General features: G+C 35.7%; 1 protein-coding gene across 3 annotated transcripts in view; it reads left to right on the forward strand.

The window, feature by feature from the left end:
• Positions 1–20,456, forward strand: part of LOC141395163 (estradiol 17-beta-dehydrogenase 11) — a 134,238-nt gene that overhangs the window by 108,863 nt on the left and 4,919 nt on the right. For all 3 annotated transcript variants that reach the window (XM_073970666.1, XM_073970667.1, XM_073970665.1), the window contains 3 exons: positions 15,086–15,196; positions 15,501–15,626; positions 15,802–15,923. In XM_073970666.1, the coding sequence (XP_073826767.1) occupies positions 15,086–15,196; positions 15,501–15,626; positions 15,802–15,923 (359 nt within the window). The remainder of the gene's footprint in view (positions 1–15,085; positions 15,197–15,500; positions 15,627–15,801; positions 15,924–20,456) is intronic.

Below are 20,456 nucleotides of genomic sequence, written 5' to 3' on the forward strand. Positions count from 1 at the left end.
CCCAAGCTACGTTTTCCTATTTATAACGATTCCTCTAATTTGCAAGGGTTACCAAATATTTATACCCTCAGCCTTTAGGCTAAGGAGGGTATATGAGGAAAAGTCAAAATTTTTTAGTTTCCATGAAGCCAAGGTTTGCACTATTATAATACGCGAACTATTGTAGTTTGCCAGTAACTATGACTATTGCTGGATTAATTTAGATGTTTTTGTACAAAGCTCAAAAATTTAGCAAAAAAAATTAATTTACGTGGTAGTTACGACCGCGTAAAGGAAAAACCATAGGTAAAAAACGTTGAATCTAAACAGGTTTTTTACATTGCTATTCGATTTCTGATTAAACCATTCAAATGACGGACATCTGTCCAAAGTAAAAGTAGGAGAATACAAAATGAAGATTATACTTCTAATGTATCACTTTCCAAAATTTCCACTGCATCCACCTTTTATGGATGCTGACATTTTGAAGCCGGATTTCAGGTGTTTTTTGTATTTTTTATGTAACTGGGACGCGCATTCGGATATTTCGAAAAACCAATTATAGGACTAAAGAACTCGCGATTTCGCATAATCTGATATGTATATTAAGTATGTAGCCCAGACAGAAGCAGAGTAATCTACTGCCAAAGGCCAATATTTAGTGCGATATTTTTTCTAAAAAACCTATTTTTTGGGTACAGTACTTACAATATCGTTTTGAGTGTGCTGGTACCCCGCGATATTTTAGTTTTTCGACGATCCGGATCATATGAATCACAGATCGTAAAAATCCACCTACTAGAACGGCGGAAATGGCTACTGCAAAAATTGAAAAATTTGCGAAAAATGTTTTTCAAAATATCGCTGACTAATTCGCGTTTTATGTGGATCGTTTCCATTTCAATGAAGAAAGTGAATCATCACTCGCGTTTGTGCGAAAACAGCGGTTTGAAAAATTTAGTTGCATGGGAGCTGTCTCCGATTTATCCAAAAAATACTGTGTGATGCTACATCCACGGTTCTTGATGGATTTTATTGAAATATGTTTAGATCGATGTATTTTTTCACGGTTGATAGTGAAATCGGATGCGCATAAAAAGTGTATGCACTTTGTGCAAAATATAAGCGTTATACAGTTTGTTGCACACTAAACTGCAGACGATGCTACATCTTAGCGGCCAAAGTAAATCCTGGCAAATGTGTACAAATTAAAAGAGAAGAATTCGCTGTATTGGTAAACCGCATGCGCATCAAGTGATTTTGAGGATTTCGCGATTTACACGCATTTCAAAATGAACATTACCCGATACAATTTTATTTCAAGATTATACCCCATTTAAAGGAACCCAACATTTATTTGAAAGATATCCATATCTTCTGCTAGATGTTAGCGTGTTTTCGAGAAGTGATTAGAATAAAAAATGTGATTTATTGCGTGAAATTTAACTAAAATAGAAGAAAAACTCCGAACTATTTTTCTTACATTTTGTTCAACTAACTCACAAAATAAATTTTAATAAATATTTTCTCTTACAAAAATTTTATAAATTTCCTCAATATATTTTTTGTTTTTTGCTATAATATGCAAACCGCTAAACGGATTTGTATAGTTTTGGTTTCATTTGAATTTTCGCAATGTTTAGATTACGTACATATTTTTTATATATTTTTCAGATGCATAAACAGCTTGAATTTTATTAGAACAAATTGTAAACTACCAATTGTTTTGAATGCTTTCCTAATTTCCGCGAAAATTTACAACTTTTTCACTAAGGTTATGGGACCTCAGTAACCATATAGTATGTAGGGAGCCCCTAATTAAGAGAGTTTCTCAATATAATGATTAGAGTCTTTTAAAGATTTTTTTCTTTTTATCAGAATTGAAACCGCCATAACTTTTGCGCGCAACAACCAAAATTAGTATCTCGAACAGATTTAAGAATGGGATTTTTTTCCCAATCTATGTACCAAAAATCATTCATGTAGCTTAAAAAAAATTTTTTAATTTTTTTTTTGTGGAAAACTAAAAAATTTTGACTTTTCCTCATATACACTTTGATACGATGAAAATGTGCCTCATCGAAATAATGGTTTTAGACCCCAAGTATGTTTGGACAAAATGTGTTTCAGACAATTTGGAGTCGATCTAGCCATGTCCGTCCGTCTGTCTGTCCGTCTGTCTGTCCTGCTGGCTGGAGCGCACGATAACTCTCGAACGGATGAACCGATTTGGTTCAAATTTTGGCTTTCGTAATATTTTGCCCAAACTTAGTTTAAGTTCGAAGATGAGCTACATCGGTCCACTCCTTCCGATACCTCCCCCACAAAAGTTCGAAAATGTTCGGAAAGTTTGTGCGCACGATAACTCTTGAAGGGAGTGACCGATTTGGTCCATACTTTGTATGGCGTAAATTTCCTACCAGAGTAATATGAGGTTCCAATATGGTCTCAATAGGTCCACTCCTTCGGGTACCTCCCACACAAAATTTCGGAAAAGTTCAGTTTATGGCCATCTCTCGAATCGCTTTGATTTTTGTTTTAGCAACTTGTATTCACTGCCCTACATACGACGGTGCAAGTTTCATCAGGGGCAAGTCCATACTTCCTGAGAAAATAGCATGAAAGTTGCAGAAAAACCCCTATGACACCGTGTGAGGTGGTTGGAGCGCAAGATAACTCTCGAACGGATCTGCCGATTCGGTCCAAAATATGGCCTTAGTAATATTTTGTCCAAACATAGTTTAAGTTTGAAGATAAGCCATATTGGTCCACTCCTTCAGGTACCTTCCCTACAAAAGTTAAAAAATGTTCGGAAAAATTGTTCGTACGGTAACTCTTGAAGGGAGTGGTCGAATTGGTCTATACTTTACACATCCTAATATATCTACCAGATATAGATCAGGTTCAAATATGGACTATATTTGTCCACTCCATCCGGTACCTCCCACACAAAATTTTCGGATAAGTTCACTTTAAGACCTGATATCGAATCACTTTGATTTTTGTTGAAGCAACTTGCATTCGCTGCCTCAATTACGATATTAAAAGTTTTTTTAGGGGCAAGTCCATACTTCTTGAGCAAACAGCCCGAAGAGTGTAAAACCCCCTATGACACCATATGTTGTGGCTGGAGATCCACTTCCATAACGGTCAATATCGATCCATTCCTTTTAGTATCTCCTCCGCAAAACTTTTGATCTTTAATCCTAATTTTTGTCGGTTCAAACGCCCAAATTTTTTAAAACCCCCTAAATACATACGTATTTTGGGAAAAAATTGTTTCAATATACACATGCTGAGGGTATACCTCTGTCGGCAAAGCAGACTGATACTTTTTTACTTGTTTAGTTATAATATTGGTAAAAATGAAAATACTTAATATAGACATATGGATTTCCTTAAAGTTTTAGTTGCTTTCCAAGCATATGCAAGAATCGCCACAAGCACCAAAATGAAGCTAAGCGTCTGTAGATTTTAAAACAGTTTAGACCTTTGCGGACATCTGCGGTATGACCAAAAGTTTAGCTAGGTTTTTAGGGAATGAATTTATATATTTTTTTGAATATTTTTAAGTAATTTTATTATTTTATGCTATAAGAACTCCGGGTACCTGATTACAGCAAATTCGAATGAATATTTTTGTTAGGATGTTTTTAGGCCACCAGGATGCATTGATAAAAATTTCAGTTCGATACATCATCTAGAAGTATTTTTTCACACCTTCCCATGTAGGGGCCACCACTGTGCAATGACACAATTTTTTCCGGAGTTTCCTTAGAGGTAGTTTACACTATCTATCAATATCATATGACACGATGGAGACATAATTTTTTATATTTTTGTTGGGGCGGACGCACATAATAAATGGCGTAAGGAAAATCTCCAATATTCCACATATTAGTGAATATTTAACGATGTAAAATTTCATGTCATATGACATTTACATATAGTGTAAAAAAATTTGTTGTTGTTGTTGTAACAGTGTTTATTATTATGTTTGTATACTCGTTCCTCTGTTCAATCTGGCTCTGGGTCTATCTCCAGTTTCAAGAAAGTGGCTGCTTCGATGGGATGTAACCACAGATCTACTGGAGTAGGTTTGGCGGGGCAGTTGAAAAGGTGTTTTGTGTCGTGCGGACCCATGCCGAATACTGGACAGATGTCTTGCACGGCGTGGTCGGTTTCCGTCCAATAAGAATTTAGGCGACTGCAATATCCAGAGCGTAGTTGAGCCAAAACTACTCTGTCGTGGCAGCTTACGCTCCTCAGCTGCGATAGATGGGGGATGTACTACGAGGACTTTATTCACACTATATTTGCTTATGGCCTTAGCAAAAGCACCCGTGTGAATAATATTTAAACCTGATTGATATGCCTGTTAATCTATGGGTTCTCTCCTATATTGTTGGACCTCCATCTCTAGAGCATGAATATCCTTCCTGATATGCTTGAATTTGTCTGGCCTAGCCAGCAGATGGTGATTGGGATGGCACTTACGGTAACATCCAAGCAAGTACTGCAAGGAAAGCATCTCATTGTGTTGCTTTACTGGAGGAATCGTTGCCTTCTCATGTAGATGGTCAACGGGAGACTTGAGGAGGCTCCCTGTTGCTGTTCTCAGGTTTTAATCTTTTTCCAATTCGTATCACATAATCCCGGGGACTAAACTGGAGCCGCATAGCTTACCACAGACCGATCTATCGCGTTATATGTGGTCAACAAGGTTTCTTTATCTGCTCCACAAGTGCTGCTTTTCAGTTTGTCGCTGATAGCTGTGGCGTGCCAGCACGACTTGAATGTCGAATGTGACTTCTAAAATTTTGGGGCAGTTTGTGGTCGGAATTATGCTACCGTCGACCACGACATTCAATTCTCTTCCAAACTGCGCTGCCCATGTGGTGAACAGAGTGGAGGTAGATTTTGTGGCAGAAATCTGCATTTTCCTCCAGTGGAAAAATGTGGTAAGACCGATTAAATAGGAGATCAGTCTCTCACTGGTTCGTGCAATCATCCGCATACGTTACGATCTCGATGCCGTCTGGAGGGGGCGGAATGCAGGAGAGGTAGAGGTTAAACAGATCCGGAGATATTACCCCACCTCGGGGGACTCCCTGTTTCACTCTACGGGGTGTGGGCTTCTTGTCCCTGAATTCTACGCCCGACTGGCGTCCACACACATAGTTGACTCTCCAATGTTTCAAGCTTGGCCGGAGGGTTGTCTGCTCAATGTCCTCAAACAGCGTGGAGTGCCTGACTCTATCAAAGGCTTTTGATAAGTCAAGCGCCACCATCACTGTTCTATCACACGGCGATCTCTGGTTGAGTCCTTGACAAATATATGTGGTGATGGCGTGCAGCGCTGTTGTCGTGCTGTGCTGCTTACGGAATCCATGCTAAGGAGGACTAGGGCCTCAAGGGTTTTTGCTACGGGCGACAAAAGCGAAATCTGCCTGTACGATTCACTTTTGCTGGCATCCTTGTCTGTCTTCCGTAGCAGGACCACCCATTTTCCAGACTGGGTGGGCCCGCTACTGAAGTAAAAAAATTTGGTATATGTCAATGATTTGGTATAGCCCCTCATTAAGCTACTTACAGATTCCAAGTATTTTGAACCAAATTCTTCATACAATATCAACATATTTTATATACAGCATAATTATTGCTTCTTTTTTGGTCAGTGGCTGAAGGTATATCTCTGTCAGCACAGATGACAGATACTTTCATACTTGATTCTTTCTTGCTGAGTCTTTTCACAAGAATCTTCTACATATCTTAAATTTTATCTATATACTACTTATAATTGATATTCTACTTTTAAAATCTTCTTTTAAAAATCTTTACGTAAAGCAGATCGTAAACAAATCTAAATCGAAAAAATTCCATGACTACCTCAACACATTTACAATTCCACAAATAATTACTTCAAAACAAATTAAAAAATAGTTCATGACCTTTTTAATAAGTACAACACTAGAAATATACTTTATAACAATTTTAAGAAACAACGCCATTAAAGAGGCGAACAAAATATGTGATTATAGGCACTTAATTATTTTAACGTCAGTAACAATATCTATACAAAATCCATTCCAGAAAATTCATGTTAGGGTTTTACTATTTGGTTGTGTGGCCTTTTGTGTTATTTGATCTTTATAGTCGGTCGTTTATATGGCCAAGTATTATGTCTTAATTGTAGGCAAATATGCGTCTTTGTTACGCTGTAACAGCCAGCCCCATTGTCTGAAAGTGTTGCTTTGTCGTCGGCATGTTTAATGATTTACTTAGCACATTTATCTTAATGCGATCGCAGATAAAAGAAGAGAGAAAAACTCAAATGTGTAGCACGACATTGTGCCATTGTCCAGGTGTGATTTTATTGTGTTTATTAAGTGGTAAATAGAGAAAATGTATATAGGAAATATGCAAATACATATGTATATTGATCGAACAATTTTAAACGACAATTTCTGACAAAATATAAATTTTTTAAATTAAACTGATTAATTTAAATTAAATTAAAATATATTTATTATTTATTCAATATTTTCAAAGATCAGTTGTGACAAAAATAACTAGAAAATTTGGTAAAAAGAGAACTTAGCCCCAAGCAACGAATAACTTCAAATGGCAGTCTGGTTTTGTTTTTATAAACATGAATGCAATAGAATTTTTCTATTAAACTTTTCTGTACTGTAACGATCTTTTTTATAAAGCCCAATTGTAAATTCTAACTTAAAATAATTAGTCATTCCCCAATAGCAACATTATAAAGAACGTCGACTGTATTCTCTCCCACATTTATATAAAATATGAACATATGTCTTATTTTGATTTCATAGTTTTGACCACTCGTATTAACTTATAAGCGTCTTAATTTTTTTCTAAGTGTCGTTGATTTATATTTCGCATCCAAATTAAATCTCTTATTTTAATTAAACTTGGCAAGCTACCGTTTTTAAAAGTACTTGCAAGGTCTAATAATATTGCTTGATAATTTCCGTCTTGCAAATATGTATGCAAAATAATGTTCAATAATATTTCATCTAATTTTATGTTTGAATATTTAGCATGACAAAGACTATGTTGGCTTAGTTTAAACATTTATTTCTTTTTCTTTGGTTATTTTTATTTTGATAGCTTCCAATAAAATTTTAATTGGATTTTGTATAATTTAAACATCTAGCAAAAATAAAATAAATACAAAATTTATTCAAGAAAAGTAACTGTTTTCACGTTCGTGCCTTAAGTCTTTTGTTTTGGGGGACATATCATCAATATTGATGCCCGTTATTTGAAAGCATTAAATTTTAAAAATTCTACAAATGCATAGTTGTTGTGCTATTATAGTGTAGACTTAAGCTCCAAAATAGTTTGAACAAATTTTACAAGGTATGCAGGCTTACACCCAGAGTAGTTGCTTGAATACTTTTTTTTAAACAACCACTTTTATTTATTATTTGAATGTATATATAGAAACAACTTTATCTTTTAAAATACAAATTAAATCTTAATTTATAAATATAAATTTGCATTAATCTCCGTGTAACAAAACTGCACGTTTTTATATTCATATCGACATGACCTTGACCTTAATATCTGGCAAAACAGTTTATCTTGAAACATTTGTCAAACATTCTGCATTAGATGTATTTGTATGCAATATCGAGACGATACTTCCAATAAAATAAAACAATGCATGAAGTAAAACGAAATAGAAAATACTTAGCTGCGTAAAATGTCAAAAAACGACGAAATAGAATTAGCGGAGTGATTTCCTGTGGAAAATATATTCTTGATTTGAGTTAAAGGATATCGATTAGGGTTATGACTTTTTACAACCTCGTATCCGTGTATCATGTTTTGATAATCTTTTACCTAAGATTAGGTAAAAACTTAATTATAAAGTGTTTCGATTAAAAAAAGTTCGGACACACAAATCTTTTAAAGTTTGCATATATGAGTTTTTTTGCACAAATATTGGAGTCACTTTAAGCACATATATAACTCGAAGCAAGCTTTAAAGCCACACGACAGAACAAAAATGTTTCTCACCAATATCTCTCTCGAAAATAATTCTTAAAAATCCACGAGCCTTTGCAGGAGGTTCTCGAAAAATATTTTTAAAAATCCACTAGCCTTTGTAGGAGCCTCTCGAAAAATATTCTTAAAAATCCAAGAGCCTTTGTGGGAGCCTCTGTAAAAATATTTTTTAAAATCCACGAGTCTTTATAGGAGCTCTCGAAAAATATTCTTAAAAATCCAAGAGCCTTCGTGGGAGCCTCTGTAAAAATATTTTTTAAAATCCATGAGTCTTTATAGGATCTCTCGAAAAATATTCTTAAAAATCGACGAGCAATCCACGTGCCTTCGAAAAATATTCTTAAAAATCGACGAGCAATCCACGAGCCTTCGAAAATATTCTTAAAAATCGACGAGCAATCCACGAACCTTCGAAAAATATTCTTAAAAATCGACGAGCAATCCACGAGCCTTCGAAAAATAGTCTTAAAAATCCACTAGAATTTGGAGGAGACTCTCGGAAAATATTCTTAAAAATCCACAAGCCTTTATAGGAGGCTCTCGAAAAATATTCTTAAAAATTCACGAGCCTTTGCAGGAGCCCTCGAAAATTGTTCTTAAAAATCCCTAAGCCTTTGTAGAGTAGGGTTATGACTTTTTTACAACCTTGTATCCCTGTATGATACTTTGATGAGTTTTTACCTAAGATTGCATCAAATTTTAAATATAAAGTGAATCAATGAAAAAACCTTCCGCACAAAAAGCTTTTAAAGCCTTTATTTTCAAAACTATTTAACTGAAAACAATGTATAGGGGCACACGGCATGACCAAAATTACATGATCGTTTGTTTCTCACTAATTTTATCATCGTATTTTTACAAATATATCATTTTATATCATATATAACTGTATTCCATATATCGTATCAATTGAAAGTGGTTTGTGCTTGAACTTTTTTAATCGCGCATCGATAGTGTCTATCTTCGAAATTAACAAAACTTGGGAAAATATTACGGAAGACAAATTGTGGACCGAATCTGCTGACCCGATCGAGAGTTATCATGCGCTTCATTCAGCCACTTTACATGGTGCCATAGGGATTCTTATAACTTTAGGTCTATTTTCTCAGGACGAATGGATTTGCGCCCTAAAAAACTTGTACCGTCGTAATGGCGGCCGCGAATGCAATTTATTACAACAAAGGTCAAAGTGATTCGAGGGAAGGCCATAAACTGCATTTTTTGGAAATTTTGGGCGGGAGGTACCTGAAGGGGTTGACATATGCAGTCCACATTCCAACCTGATCTATGTCCTGTAGAAATATTACGATGTTCAAAGTACGGACCAAATCGGATACTCTCCTACAGAGTTATCGTGCGCACATATTTTCCGAACATTTTTCAACTTTTGTGGGGGAGGTACCGGAAGGAGTGGACCGATATAACTTATCTTCGAACCTAAACTAACTTTGGACAAAATCGACAAATTTTGGACCGAATCGACAGATCCGTTCGAGAGTTATCTTGTGCTCCAACCACTACACATGGTGTCAACGGGATTTTTTGCAACTTTCAGGTTACTTTGTCAGGATCTATGGACCCCTGATGAAACTTGTACCGCCGTATGGGGGCCGTGAATACAAGTTGTTACAACAGAAATCAAAGCGATTCGAGAGCTGGCCCTAAACTGAACTTATCCGAAATTTTTGTGGGAGGTACCCGAAGGAGTGAAACGATTGAGTCCATATTGGAACCTTATCTAAGTCTAGACATTTCACGTTGTGCAAAGTATGGACCAAATCGGTTACTCCCTTCAAGAGTAATCGTACGCACAAATTTTCCGAGCATTTTCGAACTTTTGTGGGGGAGGTACCGGAAGGAGTGGACCGATATAAAACATCTTCGAACTTAAACTAAGTTTGGACAAGATATTACGAAAAAATTTTGGACCAAATCGGCTCATCCGTTCGAGAGTTATCGTGCGTACCAGCCAGACAGACAGACAGACGGACGGACATTGCTAAATCGACTTCAAATTGACTGAAACACATTTCGTCCAAACATACATGGGGTCTTAAACCGTTATTTCGATGAGGCACATTTTGCCCGTATGAAATTGTATATACCCTCGTTAGCATAAATGCTGAGGGTATAATTAGGGGGAATGCCTATTTACAATGCAAACAGGATACAAAGGATCCCACCTTTAAAATGATGCAAAGTAGGTTCACGTAGGTGGTTGTAATCACGCTGCATGTCTCAATTTTGATCGGATCGATACGAAATGTTGGGGGTTAATCGCGGTCCAATAATATTCAGGAATTGGGCAAAAAAAACTCATGTGGAGAAAATTCAAAGTTTTATTCTTTTGTGAATATCCCGGCTTCTAGTAGGCGTATTACAACGGCAATGCCTATCAACGGATGAATAAAATATCACCTTTACATTTATGCAATTTTTTCATTTTCTTGTAATCACGCTACAAGTCGCAAGAAGAAGCATATTGAGTTTTGGTGATTTTCCCTAAAATAAACCCAACAAAATGTTCGATGCCAAAGATGCCATTCAATCATGGGTGCAAGTGATTTGGCATGTCATCTTTTTAGCATCTTCATCGATGAATTTTATATGAGCGTGGACCCCAAAAGATGCTATTCATTTTTGGATCCAAAGCATGCTAGAGAAAATCTGATTAGACAGAAACTCGTTTTATTACAAAATAAAACGAATTAGGCCCAGAAATGTTTGCATATTTTGCATATCGTGCATATTTTGACATATTTTTGCATAAAATGAGCATATGCAAAACCATATGCAAAAATATATTCAAGGATGTGTGGTCTAAATATCCAACCGAAATGGCTGAAATTTGGTTTTAAGTCTTCGTTAGGGGTATGCAACTTTACAACTGAAATTTGTCCGCATAGGTCCACGTCTTCATATAGCCCCCATAGAACTGTACCTCCCGATTTCCGATATTTTTTGAAGGTTGTGGCCTCAACATCACACTAAATTGGCTGACATTTTGTATTAAGTCTTCGTTGGGAGTATAAAACTTTCCACCTGAAAATTGTTGGTATAGGTCCACGTCTTCGTATAGCCCCCAAAGAACGGTACCTTCCGATTTTCGGTATTTTGAAGGTTGTGGCCTCAATATCCCACCGAAATGAATGTTATTTTATATTAAGTCTACGTTGGGGGTATTAAACTTTCCACCTGAAATTTCTCGATATAGGTCCACGTCTTCATATAGACCCCGTAGAACGGTACCTCCCACTGAAATGACTGAAATTTATCATTTTGTCTTCGTTGGGGGTATAAAACTTTTCACCTAAAATTTATTGGTATAGTTCCACGTCTTTATATAGACCCCATAGAAGGGTAGCTTCCAATTTCCGGTATTTTGAAGGTTGTGGCCTCAATGGCTGAAAGTTGGTATTAAGTCTTTCCACTTAAAATTTGTCGGTTTAGGTTCAGGCCTTCATATAGCTCCCGTAGAACGATACCTCCCGATTTTCGGTATTTTGAAGGTTGTGGTTATATACATTTCTCTATTTTATTGACTTCTCTGAAGAGAATTTTAAATAGAAAAATTTTACACACAAACATTTTTGTACCTATAATTAAAATATTTGTTGCATAAGAAAATATGTAAAATGCATAAATGTTGCATATGTAAACATTTATGCATTTTGCATAATTTTGCATATGTCATATGTCTCGATTGCAATTTAATCAAAATATGCCCTGTCCCAAAATTCGACATGAATCGGACCAAAAGTAGGGGTTGCATAAAATTCCGCTGTCTAGATATCACATAGTCGGCCTCGTCCCGACTAAAGCCTTTCCTCACTTGTTTTATTTGCTGTCGAAGTGGTTGTTTGGAGCTTTTTTTGCCATTATCTTAAGAAGTATGGACTTGCCCCGAAATAAATCAACACGATCAGAGAGACATGGACTTTAAAAATATCACTGTAAACAGGACCACAAGGAGTAGAACATTCTGTTAAAATTACCAAAGGCATTGCCGTAAATACAAACGATAGAAACAGTGATGTCAACGTTTATTTAAACTTTTCATTCATAATTTTGCGTTTAATTTTTACGGATTTTTGTCGGTAACCAAAAAATGAGTTAGAGAATCCCAATACAGAAAATTGGGAAAATAAAGCAATAAACAGAGATAAATGGAGATATTTTCTTAGTTCGCCTTATGGAACAAATGTTCTTCATAACTTCTTCATACTTCTATTCTGGTCGGAACACGACCTCTACACAAAATTTCGTGACGTTGGTGTTTGATTACAATTTTTAATGGACGGCCGGACGGACTAACACCCATCGCTAAATCGCTTTATATCATCGAGTTAAGAAAAATTGTATACCACAAATATTTCCCAGGTTTATATGAATTTTTCGAAAAACAAATTTATAATACTCTATCCACATTGTGCAGGGTCGAAAAATTAAAAATCATTTGAGACTTTTTGTTCAAATTACCTTATATGTAAGATTTTATCTAATCAAACTCACCAAAATATGATATAGGGATGTAATAATGGAACTTGAGGTTATAAAAAAGGCATGACCTTAATCACCATCTTACACTATTATTTTTACAGCGAGTTGCATGTCTGTGCGAGAGAAGACAGATGTCATCCGCATAATTTAATCTTTCGATTTGTCGTGGGAGTCTGCATATTATGCATCTTCTATGAGAATATACCTCACTACGTATTTCATCAGTACAATTGTGAGATGGTTGGTTTATATTCCCCTTGAGAAGAACTACGAGGGGAACTAGAAAAGTTTCTGGCCTAACAATGAAAACGCTAATATTAACCATCAAAAATAGTTTTATTATTTTATTTTATTTTATAGATATAGCTCTCATATGTTCGCCCGATTTCAAGTAATTGATTGACCAAACACGCAAATTCTGTCCAATTATGATGAAATTTTGACAATGCTACCGAATTCTGACTATAAATAAGTTTACCAATTTATATTAAAGTCTGTTCAAAATTGGATATAGCTCCCATATATTCGCCCGATTTTCAGTATTTGGTGCACCAATCACGCTATGTCTGTCCAATTTTGATGAAACTTGGAATGTATGACGGAATTTGAACTAGAAAAAAGTTTGCAAATTATACTGAAATCGGTTCAGATTTGAATATAGCTCCCATATATATTCGCCCGATTTGAAGTATTCGGTGCACCAAATATGCAAATTATGTCTAATTTTGATGCAAATTGGGAAATGTCGCGGAATTCGGACAATAAATAAGTTTGCCAAGTTATATCTAAATCAGTTCAGATTTGAATATATCTCCGATATACAATTTTCATCCGATTTGATGCTTATTGTACAGTAAATTCGTAAAATAAGTCCGATCCGGATTAAATTCGGTACTTCTGGTCGAAATCAACCAAGAGTAGAGTCGGTCAATTTCTGTTATATCCAGTACAGAGTAAACTATAGCCCCCTTATATATTTTCATCCCATTTATTGCTAAGTTGATAAGATTAGGTATCACATAGTCGACCCGTCCGAATTTGGTCTTTTCCTGCGCACAGAAGTATTTTATTTGGTTAAGGCGTACACAAATGTTTTTAATTTGATGTTTATCTCTCGTCATGTAGTTGTCTTTGACAGCTCTATTACATTTCGCAGAAATCCTTTAACATGTTTAGGTTTTTCGCTGGTTTTCCAACCAAAAATTAAAAATATCCAAAATTGTAAGTTTTACGAAATCTGAAAATTGATTTTTTTTAATTCGCATTTATACGCGAAATATATATATATTTACGAGAATACGCCCCGATACCGAAAGTTCTACTCCAAAGAACACATTGACGATACCACAGACTACATCAAAAAAAAAAACATCATTATTGACCACATCTAATATTACATTTACATTTTTAATAATAATCTTAATTTACATTCAATTACCGGTATTTCCAATTTTTAAAAAATATGTAATATCAACAGCTCAGGTTTTGGCTCCAAAATACATAAATTGTTTCATTACGACCGAATGCCAGAAATAAACGGGATGAAAATTATGACATCTTTGACAGCTTGGCATGTCGCCGTGGGCCGTTGCCCGATTGTATTTTTTTTTTTTTTGGTTTTGGAGGTTTGAAAGTGTTAAGAATATAATTCTGTTATTATTTGATTTCAATCACTGACTTGAAAAAATGACTTTTTGCCTCAAAAACCTGTCACTGACCCCATCGTGCCGTGGTGCGAAATCAATATATTTTATATACGGCATAATTATTCTGTTTGGTTTGTTTGTTTTATTTTTCAGTGGCTGAGGGTATATCTCCATCAGCACAGCTGACTGATACTTTCTTGCTTGTTTTCTGGTACAACGACCGTTTTTGTACGACCCACAAGACCTTCGTTTTTTTAGCGAGTGTCGGCCACGATTGAATTCGTTTAACCAGTGCTGCAGGATGGCCCTTTATCGACATTTAAAGATTTAATTTGATCGATGTACTCTTGCCGAAAATGTTCGCAAGCAAATTCCATTTTTTTTTTTTTCAAAGTGATTTTTTCAAGTCACTGTAAACAACACAACACTGTCCTGAATACGCTTAGGCTAAAAACTGTCAAACTTAAAAAAAATCAAATGGCGTCTGGCAACACAACATATTGCCTAGGCCAAAAACTTTTCTAGTTCCCCATGTACATACTTCCTATCATTTATTGCGAAACTCACATAAATAAACCAAAAAGTTTTCGGTTGCTAAGAATGTCAAAACACCCCAATTTTATTGTCAATTCTTAAGTCGCTCTAGTTTCTTAAATCTTTCGTATGCTTAAGGAATATATGTATGTATGTGGCAATTAAGTTTAACCAAACCATTTGGTTGTTCAATTTCGTAACTATATATTCTAAATGTATTGCGACAACAACTAATTTTCTTGACTATGTCCATTTATATTGGACATTTTGAAATATCTTTCCGTTGGCCATATTTCTTACCAAAAAATTCTAGTTTTATGTTGCACAATTTGTGGCTTAGTATTTTATTAATTTTTCTTCTTTTTTGGTTTTCCGAATTCTTACAGATTTCATTGCTGATCAACAACGCTGGCGTTGTGTCCGGTATGCATTTGCTTAATACCCCAGATCATTTAATTGAACGTTCATTCAATGTAAATGTTATGGCTCACTTTTGGGTAAGTTGTGTCTGCAGCATTAGTGAGGCAGGGAGAGAGAGAGTGGCAAGTGTGTGGCTTAATTGTATTGCATGCGAACAGTTAATGCGAATGCAACAAGTTTGGTTGGCAATTATGCTAACACCACAAGAACAACTTGCAAACCAACTAACGCGTACAAGTTATTCTTGTGTTGCAATAATGCCTCTCCTCCGAAGCATTTGTGATTCTTGTTAACCTTGTATGCCTCTCCTCAAACCATGGCTTTGTGTAAAATAAAAATAAAATAAATTTAATATTTGTTTTTATTTTTTTTTCTCCCCAGACCACCAAAGCTTTTCTACCCAAAATGATTGAGAATCAAAATGGCCATATTGTAACCATAGCTTCATTGGCTGGCCATGTTGGCATAACCAAATTGGTCGATTATTGTGCCAGTAAATTTGCTGCGGTAAGTTGTTGATATTTGTAATCTTGTTTTTGCTCTTTTTTGCACTCAAAGACTTGAGAATTTCTTGCAAGAAAATTTTGCAATAATTCCAAGTGTGTGTGTGAGTGTGCGTTTAAATATGATATCGATTGGCTAATATTGATTATTTTTCTTGGTGCTACTTTTCCGTCCGTAGGTTGGTTTCGATGAAGCTTTACGTTTAGAACTGGAAGTCCTTGGTCACACAAATATTCAAACCACATGTGTCTGTCCATTCTTTATCCAACAGACTGGCATGTTCGATGATGTTAATGCCAGGTAAGTAAATATGTATAGAAAAATTAATTCAATAAAATTCTAGTTTTCGCAATATGTATATTAAATTAATTCAATTTTAATTAAGTATGTTTCGATATACTCGTAAATTGGTATGTGTAAAATAATGCTGATTGTCTGCAGAGAATATATGGAAATACCAGAAATGGGGTCGTTATCTTTATGAGAACACTTTTTTTTTTTGCAATGATTTGAAATGCGTCTTACGTTGCTGACACGTTTCGTAAACTTGTTTATAATATTTTTTTGTGTTTTTGATTGTGAAAGTGTAATGTACTTTACGCAGCACGTTGACTTTATCTGAATGTAACAACAACGCTTGCGAAAACAATTTTTTTTGTAATGACACGAGCCAATGTTGGAGATGGAAACCCACTTTATGAAGTCGTTTTCCAAACACAATTTGATTTACTGGACTTGTTATAGCAAAAATTGAGAGATATTTGATTTGGGTGCCACCGTGATGCAAGGGTATGTCCTCCACCCGCCATGCGTACTGAAAGTCGGGGCTCGATTTCCAGACCAGACAGCACGACATTTTCAATGGTTACATAACAACTCAGGTTACTGCTGCGGCTTGACGAAAAAAATATTTTTATAGAATAAAATATTCTTATGGAAAAGGTATATTTATGGATCGAAACCGAAATTTTGGGGCACCTTGTACTATGGTTTCCATATCAATGAAATAATGCGATATACAAATTGGAACCCATGCAGTATTCGGTTTGAAAGATGGCGTGCGCAACAGCAGTTACACAAGCGCACGTTGGGGTCGTTTATAGCCTTCAGGCAATTTTCTCAAGAAATATGGGCTTGCCCCTGAAAAAACTTGTAAAACTGGCACTCTTGCAAATACAAATTGTTTCAAAAAATTCAAAACGATTCGCGAACATGGTCTTAAACTGCACTTTTCCGAAATTTTGTGTGGGTGGTAACCGAAGAGGTGGACCATCTTTGAACTTAGACTACATTAGGGCAAACAATTACGAAGTGACAAATTTGGTTCAAATCGGTTGATCCGTTCAAGAGCTATCGTGCGCAACAGCCAGGCAGACATCAACTCGGACGGACGGACATGGCTAATTCGACTCCAAACTGTCTGAAACTAATTTCGTCGAAACTTACTTGGTGTCTAAAGCCATTATTTCTGTGAGACACATTTATAGCTGTATAACAGTGTATATTTCCTCTTTATCGTAAAAGCTGAGGGTATAAAAACGCAATGGTCTTCATATGAAAGAACAAAAGTCTTCTTATAGATGAATGAAAAGGTCATCATATTGAAGACCCATGAATGTTTTCATTGAAGACCATCTGGTACACTATAAGTTGAATTTCTGGATATCTATAAGAATAACTTCTAGAACTACGGGCTATATATAAGAAGACATCTATAGGAAGACCATTTGGATCTTCTATAAGAGGATCCTGTGAATACCTTGTGGTCTTCAATAGGAAAACCTTCTGGTCTTCTATAAAAAAACTTACTTGCCTTCTATAAAAAGAAGACCTTCTGATCCTCTAAAGAAGACCTTCTGGTTTTTTAAAAGAAAAATACCTTTTGGTCTTCTAGACCCTCTGGTATTCTTTACTTCTATGAGAATATCCCCTACTTTTGTACAAGAAGCATTTATGATCTTCTGTAAAAATACCATCTGGACTTATATAGTTAGACCTTCTGGCCATCTATAAGAAGAAGAGATCTGATCTTCTTCTATAAGTCGACATTGTGGTCTTCTATAAAAAGACCTTTTGATATACCTTCTGGTTTACTATAAAAAGAATCTCTGGCTATGTATAAGAAGACCATGAGAGCTTCCATAAAAAGACGTTTTGCTCTTCCATAAGAAGAAAGAAGGCCTTCTTATGAAAGAAGACCTCTGGTCTTTTAAAACCATTTGTATTTTATAAGAAGACCTTGTGGTCTAGAGACGAGTCCTCAAATTGCACTTTCCGAGTCTTCAAATTGCACTTTCCCAAATTCCGAGTCCATATTCCAACCTGATACATAAGAAGACCTTGTGGTCTTCTATAAGAAGGTCTTGTGGTTTTCTTTAAAATGGTCGTGTGTTCTTCTATAAGAATACCATTTGGTCTTCTTTAAGTAGACTTTGTTTGGGGCAGCGTTGCCGACAGTTTTTGATTGGAAATCGTCAAAAAATCTTCAAATCGTCAACAAAATTTGAAAAATCGTCATCATGACCCAAAACTCGGTTTGGTTACGGTTTAATTCGATTTTTCGCTGATATATTAGTCAATGAGATTGACAACATAAAACAGCTTTCAGAAGATGATAGTTTTCCTATGGTTATCGAGTTTGCAGTAATTTAGCATGGTAAATCTGAGGACACATCGTCATTGTGAATGACAGCTTAGCGTAAATATCGCTTGCTTCACCGTGTGACCTTCCATGTTTGTCGGTACACGTACATTTTGGTTGTTGGGCAGTCGGAAATCGATAAAAATTTTCATTCGAAACTGGCTGACCGCTTAATGAGGACATTAGTAGAAAGTTAAGGGAGCTGGACTCATAATTTTTTTACAAAAGGAAAGGAAGATTATCATCCATTAACAAAACTAAACGGAAATTTTCAGCTGATGTAATTTGAATGTGGGGCAAAAACTATGAAAAATACCTGTATTCTAGACATGTGTCTAAATATAGCCAATTCGTCTGGAAATTGCTACAAAACATTAAAAAAACTCATAAAATCGAGTTTGACACAATGTTTTACTTAAAGTCTTTCGTGAAACTTCGGTCAAATATAGTTTTCGTATCATATTTCATGGGCCATAAAATCGTCAAATCGTAATTTTTCAATTTTGGGCCAAAAAATCGTCAAAATGACGATAAATCGTCAAATTAGGCAACACTGCTTTGGGTCTTTTACAAGAAGACCTTGCGGTCTTATTTAAAAGGGTCTTATTGGCTTCCATAAGAAGGCTATTTGGTATTCTATAAGAAGTCCCTCTGGCTTTTTAATAGGAAAAACTTCTGTCTGGTCTTCTATAAGAAGACACTCTGGTCTTCCAAAGAAAAACCTACTGGTCTTCTATACGAATATCTTCTGGCATTCCTATAAGAAGACATCTTGGTATTTTATGGAATGACATTTTGGTCAAACCTTTTCGTCTTCTACTTCCAACCTTTTTCTGTTGGTATTTTCTTCAAATATAAACTAAGTTTAAAGATTGACCATATAATATCCCCCACAAAGGATCAGAATTGTTCGCACGATAACTCTCCAAGGATGTAACCGATTTAGTCCAAATTTTCACATCGTAATATTTATTCTAGACATTGATCAAATTTTAAAAATGTTGCTGCAGTTGTTCCCCCGTCCAACACGTTCGGGTAAACAAGTTTAAAAGTGTTCCTAATGTAACCCTAATTTTCCCCTCAAAATAACTTACTTACTTAGGGTTAAGGGCTGTTGGAGGAACGTTTTGAAATTTTTACAGAAGCAGTACGCTTGTGGTCTGTTTACAGCGCTACCATGTTTTTCGTGGACAAGTCCATGCTTCCTGCCATAATGGTCCAATAACTCTGACACATCCTACGATGACCAATTGAAATGGCTGGTGGGCGCTATAACAATCGAAAGAAACGATTCTCAAAATTATATTCAGTTCCAAGACCTCCTCTGCAAATGTTTAACAATCTGCGCTTTAATTTAGTTTAAGGGCCATCCCTATCATAAATTGGTTTTGGCCCAAAAATGAATGTCTCGAGGAGCTGAGTCGACCCAGCTATGTGTGTCCGACTGTCCATCTAAACCTTGCAATCACGCTACAGGTCTCAATTTTGATTGGATCATCATCAAATTTTGGGTGTTGATGGGGATCCCGGAGGGGAAAAAGCGTATTGATATTGGTGATGTTCGGATAATATTCAGTGGTCGGAATGGGCAAAAAACTTATTTAGAAAAAAAACTCAACGTTTTATTCTAAAGCGAATATCTCCGCTTCTGTAAGCGGTATTCTAAAAGCAAAGCCGGCTAATCGATGACGAAAAGATCACCTTTACATTGATGCAAAGTAGGTTGGCGTAGATGGTCAAACAACGGAAATATCGCAATTGTCAATAATACATCCCGTTTTTCCTTTTTTTATCACGCTACATGTCGCAATTTTGATCTGCTAGTCACACAATTTTGGGAGTTGATGGGGATCCCAGAGAGGAAAAAGGCTATTGCTTGGCAAAAAACTTACTAGTATGTGGAGGAAAATTCAACGTGTTATTCTTATGCAATTGTCTCCGCTTCTAACAGAGGTATTCCAAGCTCAAAGCCTATCCATGGAACAAAAAAATTTCAGATCATCAAGCTTAACTCTAAACGAGAAAATTAACAAAAAAATATCATCTTTACAAAGTAGGTTGGCTTAAAAATAATATGGATTATATACATAGATATAGAAAAAGACGCTCGAAGTGGAATTCTGTAACTCATGTTTTGAGTTACCGAATTTTACCGATTTTTGTCGTTATCTCACAAATAAGTTACAGAATTC

Source organism: Musca autumnalis, unplaced genomic scaffold (assembly GCF_047663935.1).
Source record: "Musca autumnalis isolate F117 unplaced genomic scaffold, ASM4766393v1 scaffold_2, whole genome shotgun sequence".
NCBI lineage: Eukaryota > Metazoa > Arthropoda > Insecta > Diptera > Muscidae > Musca > Musca autumnalis.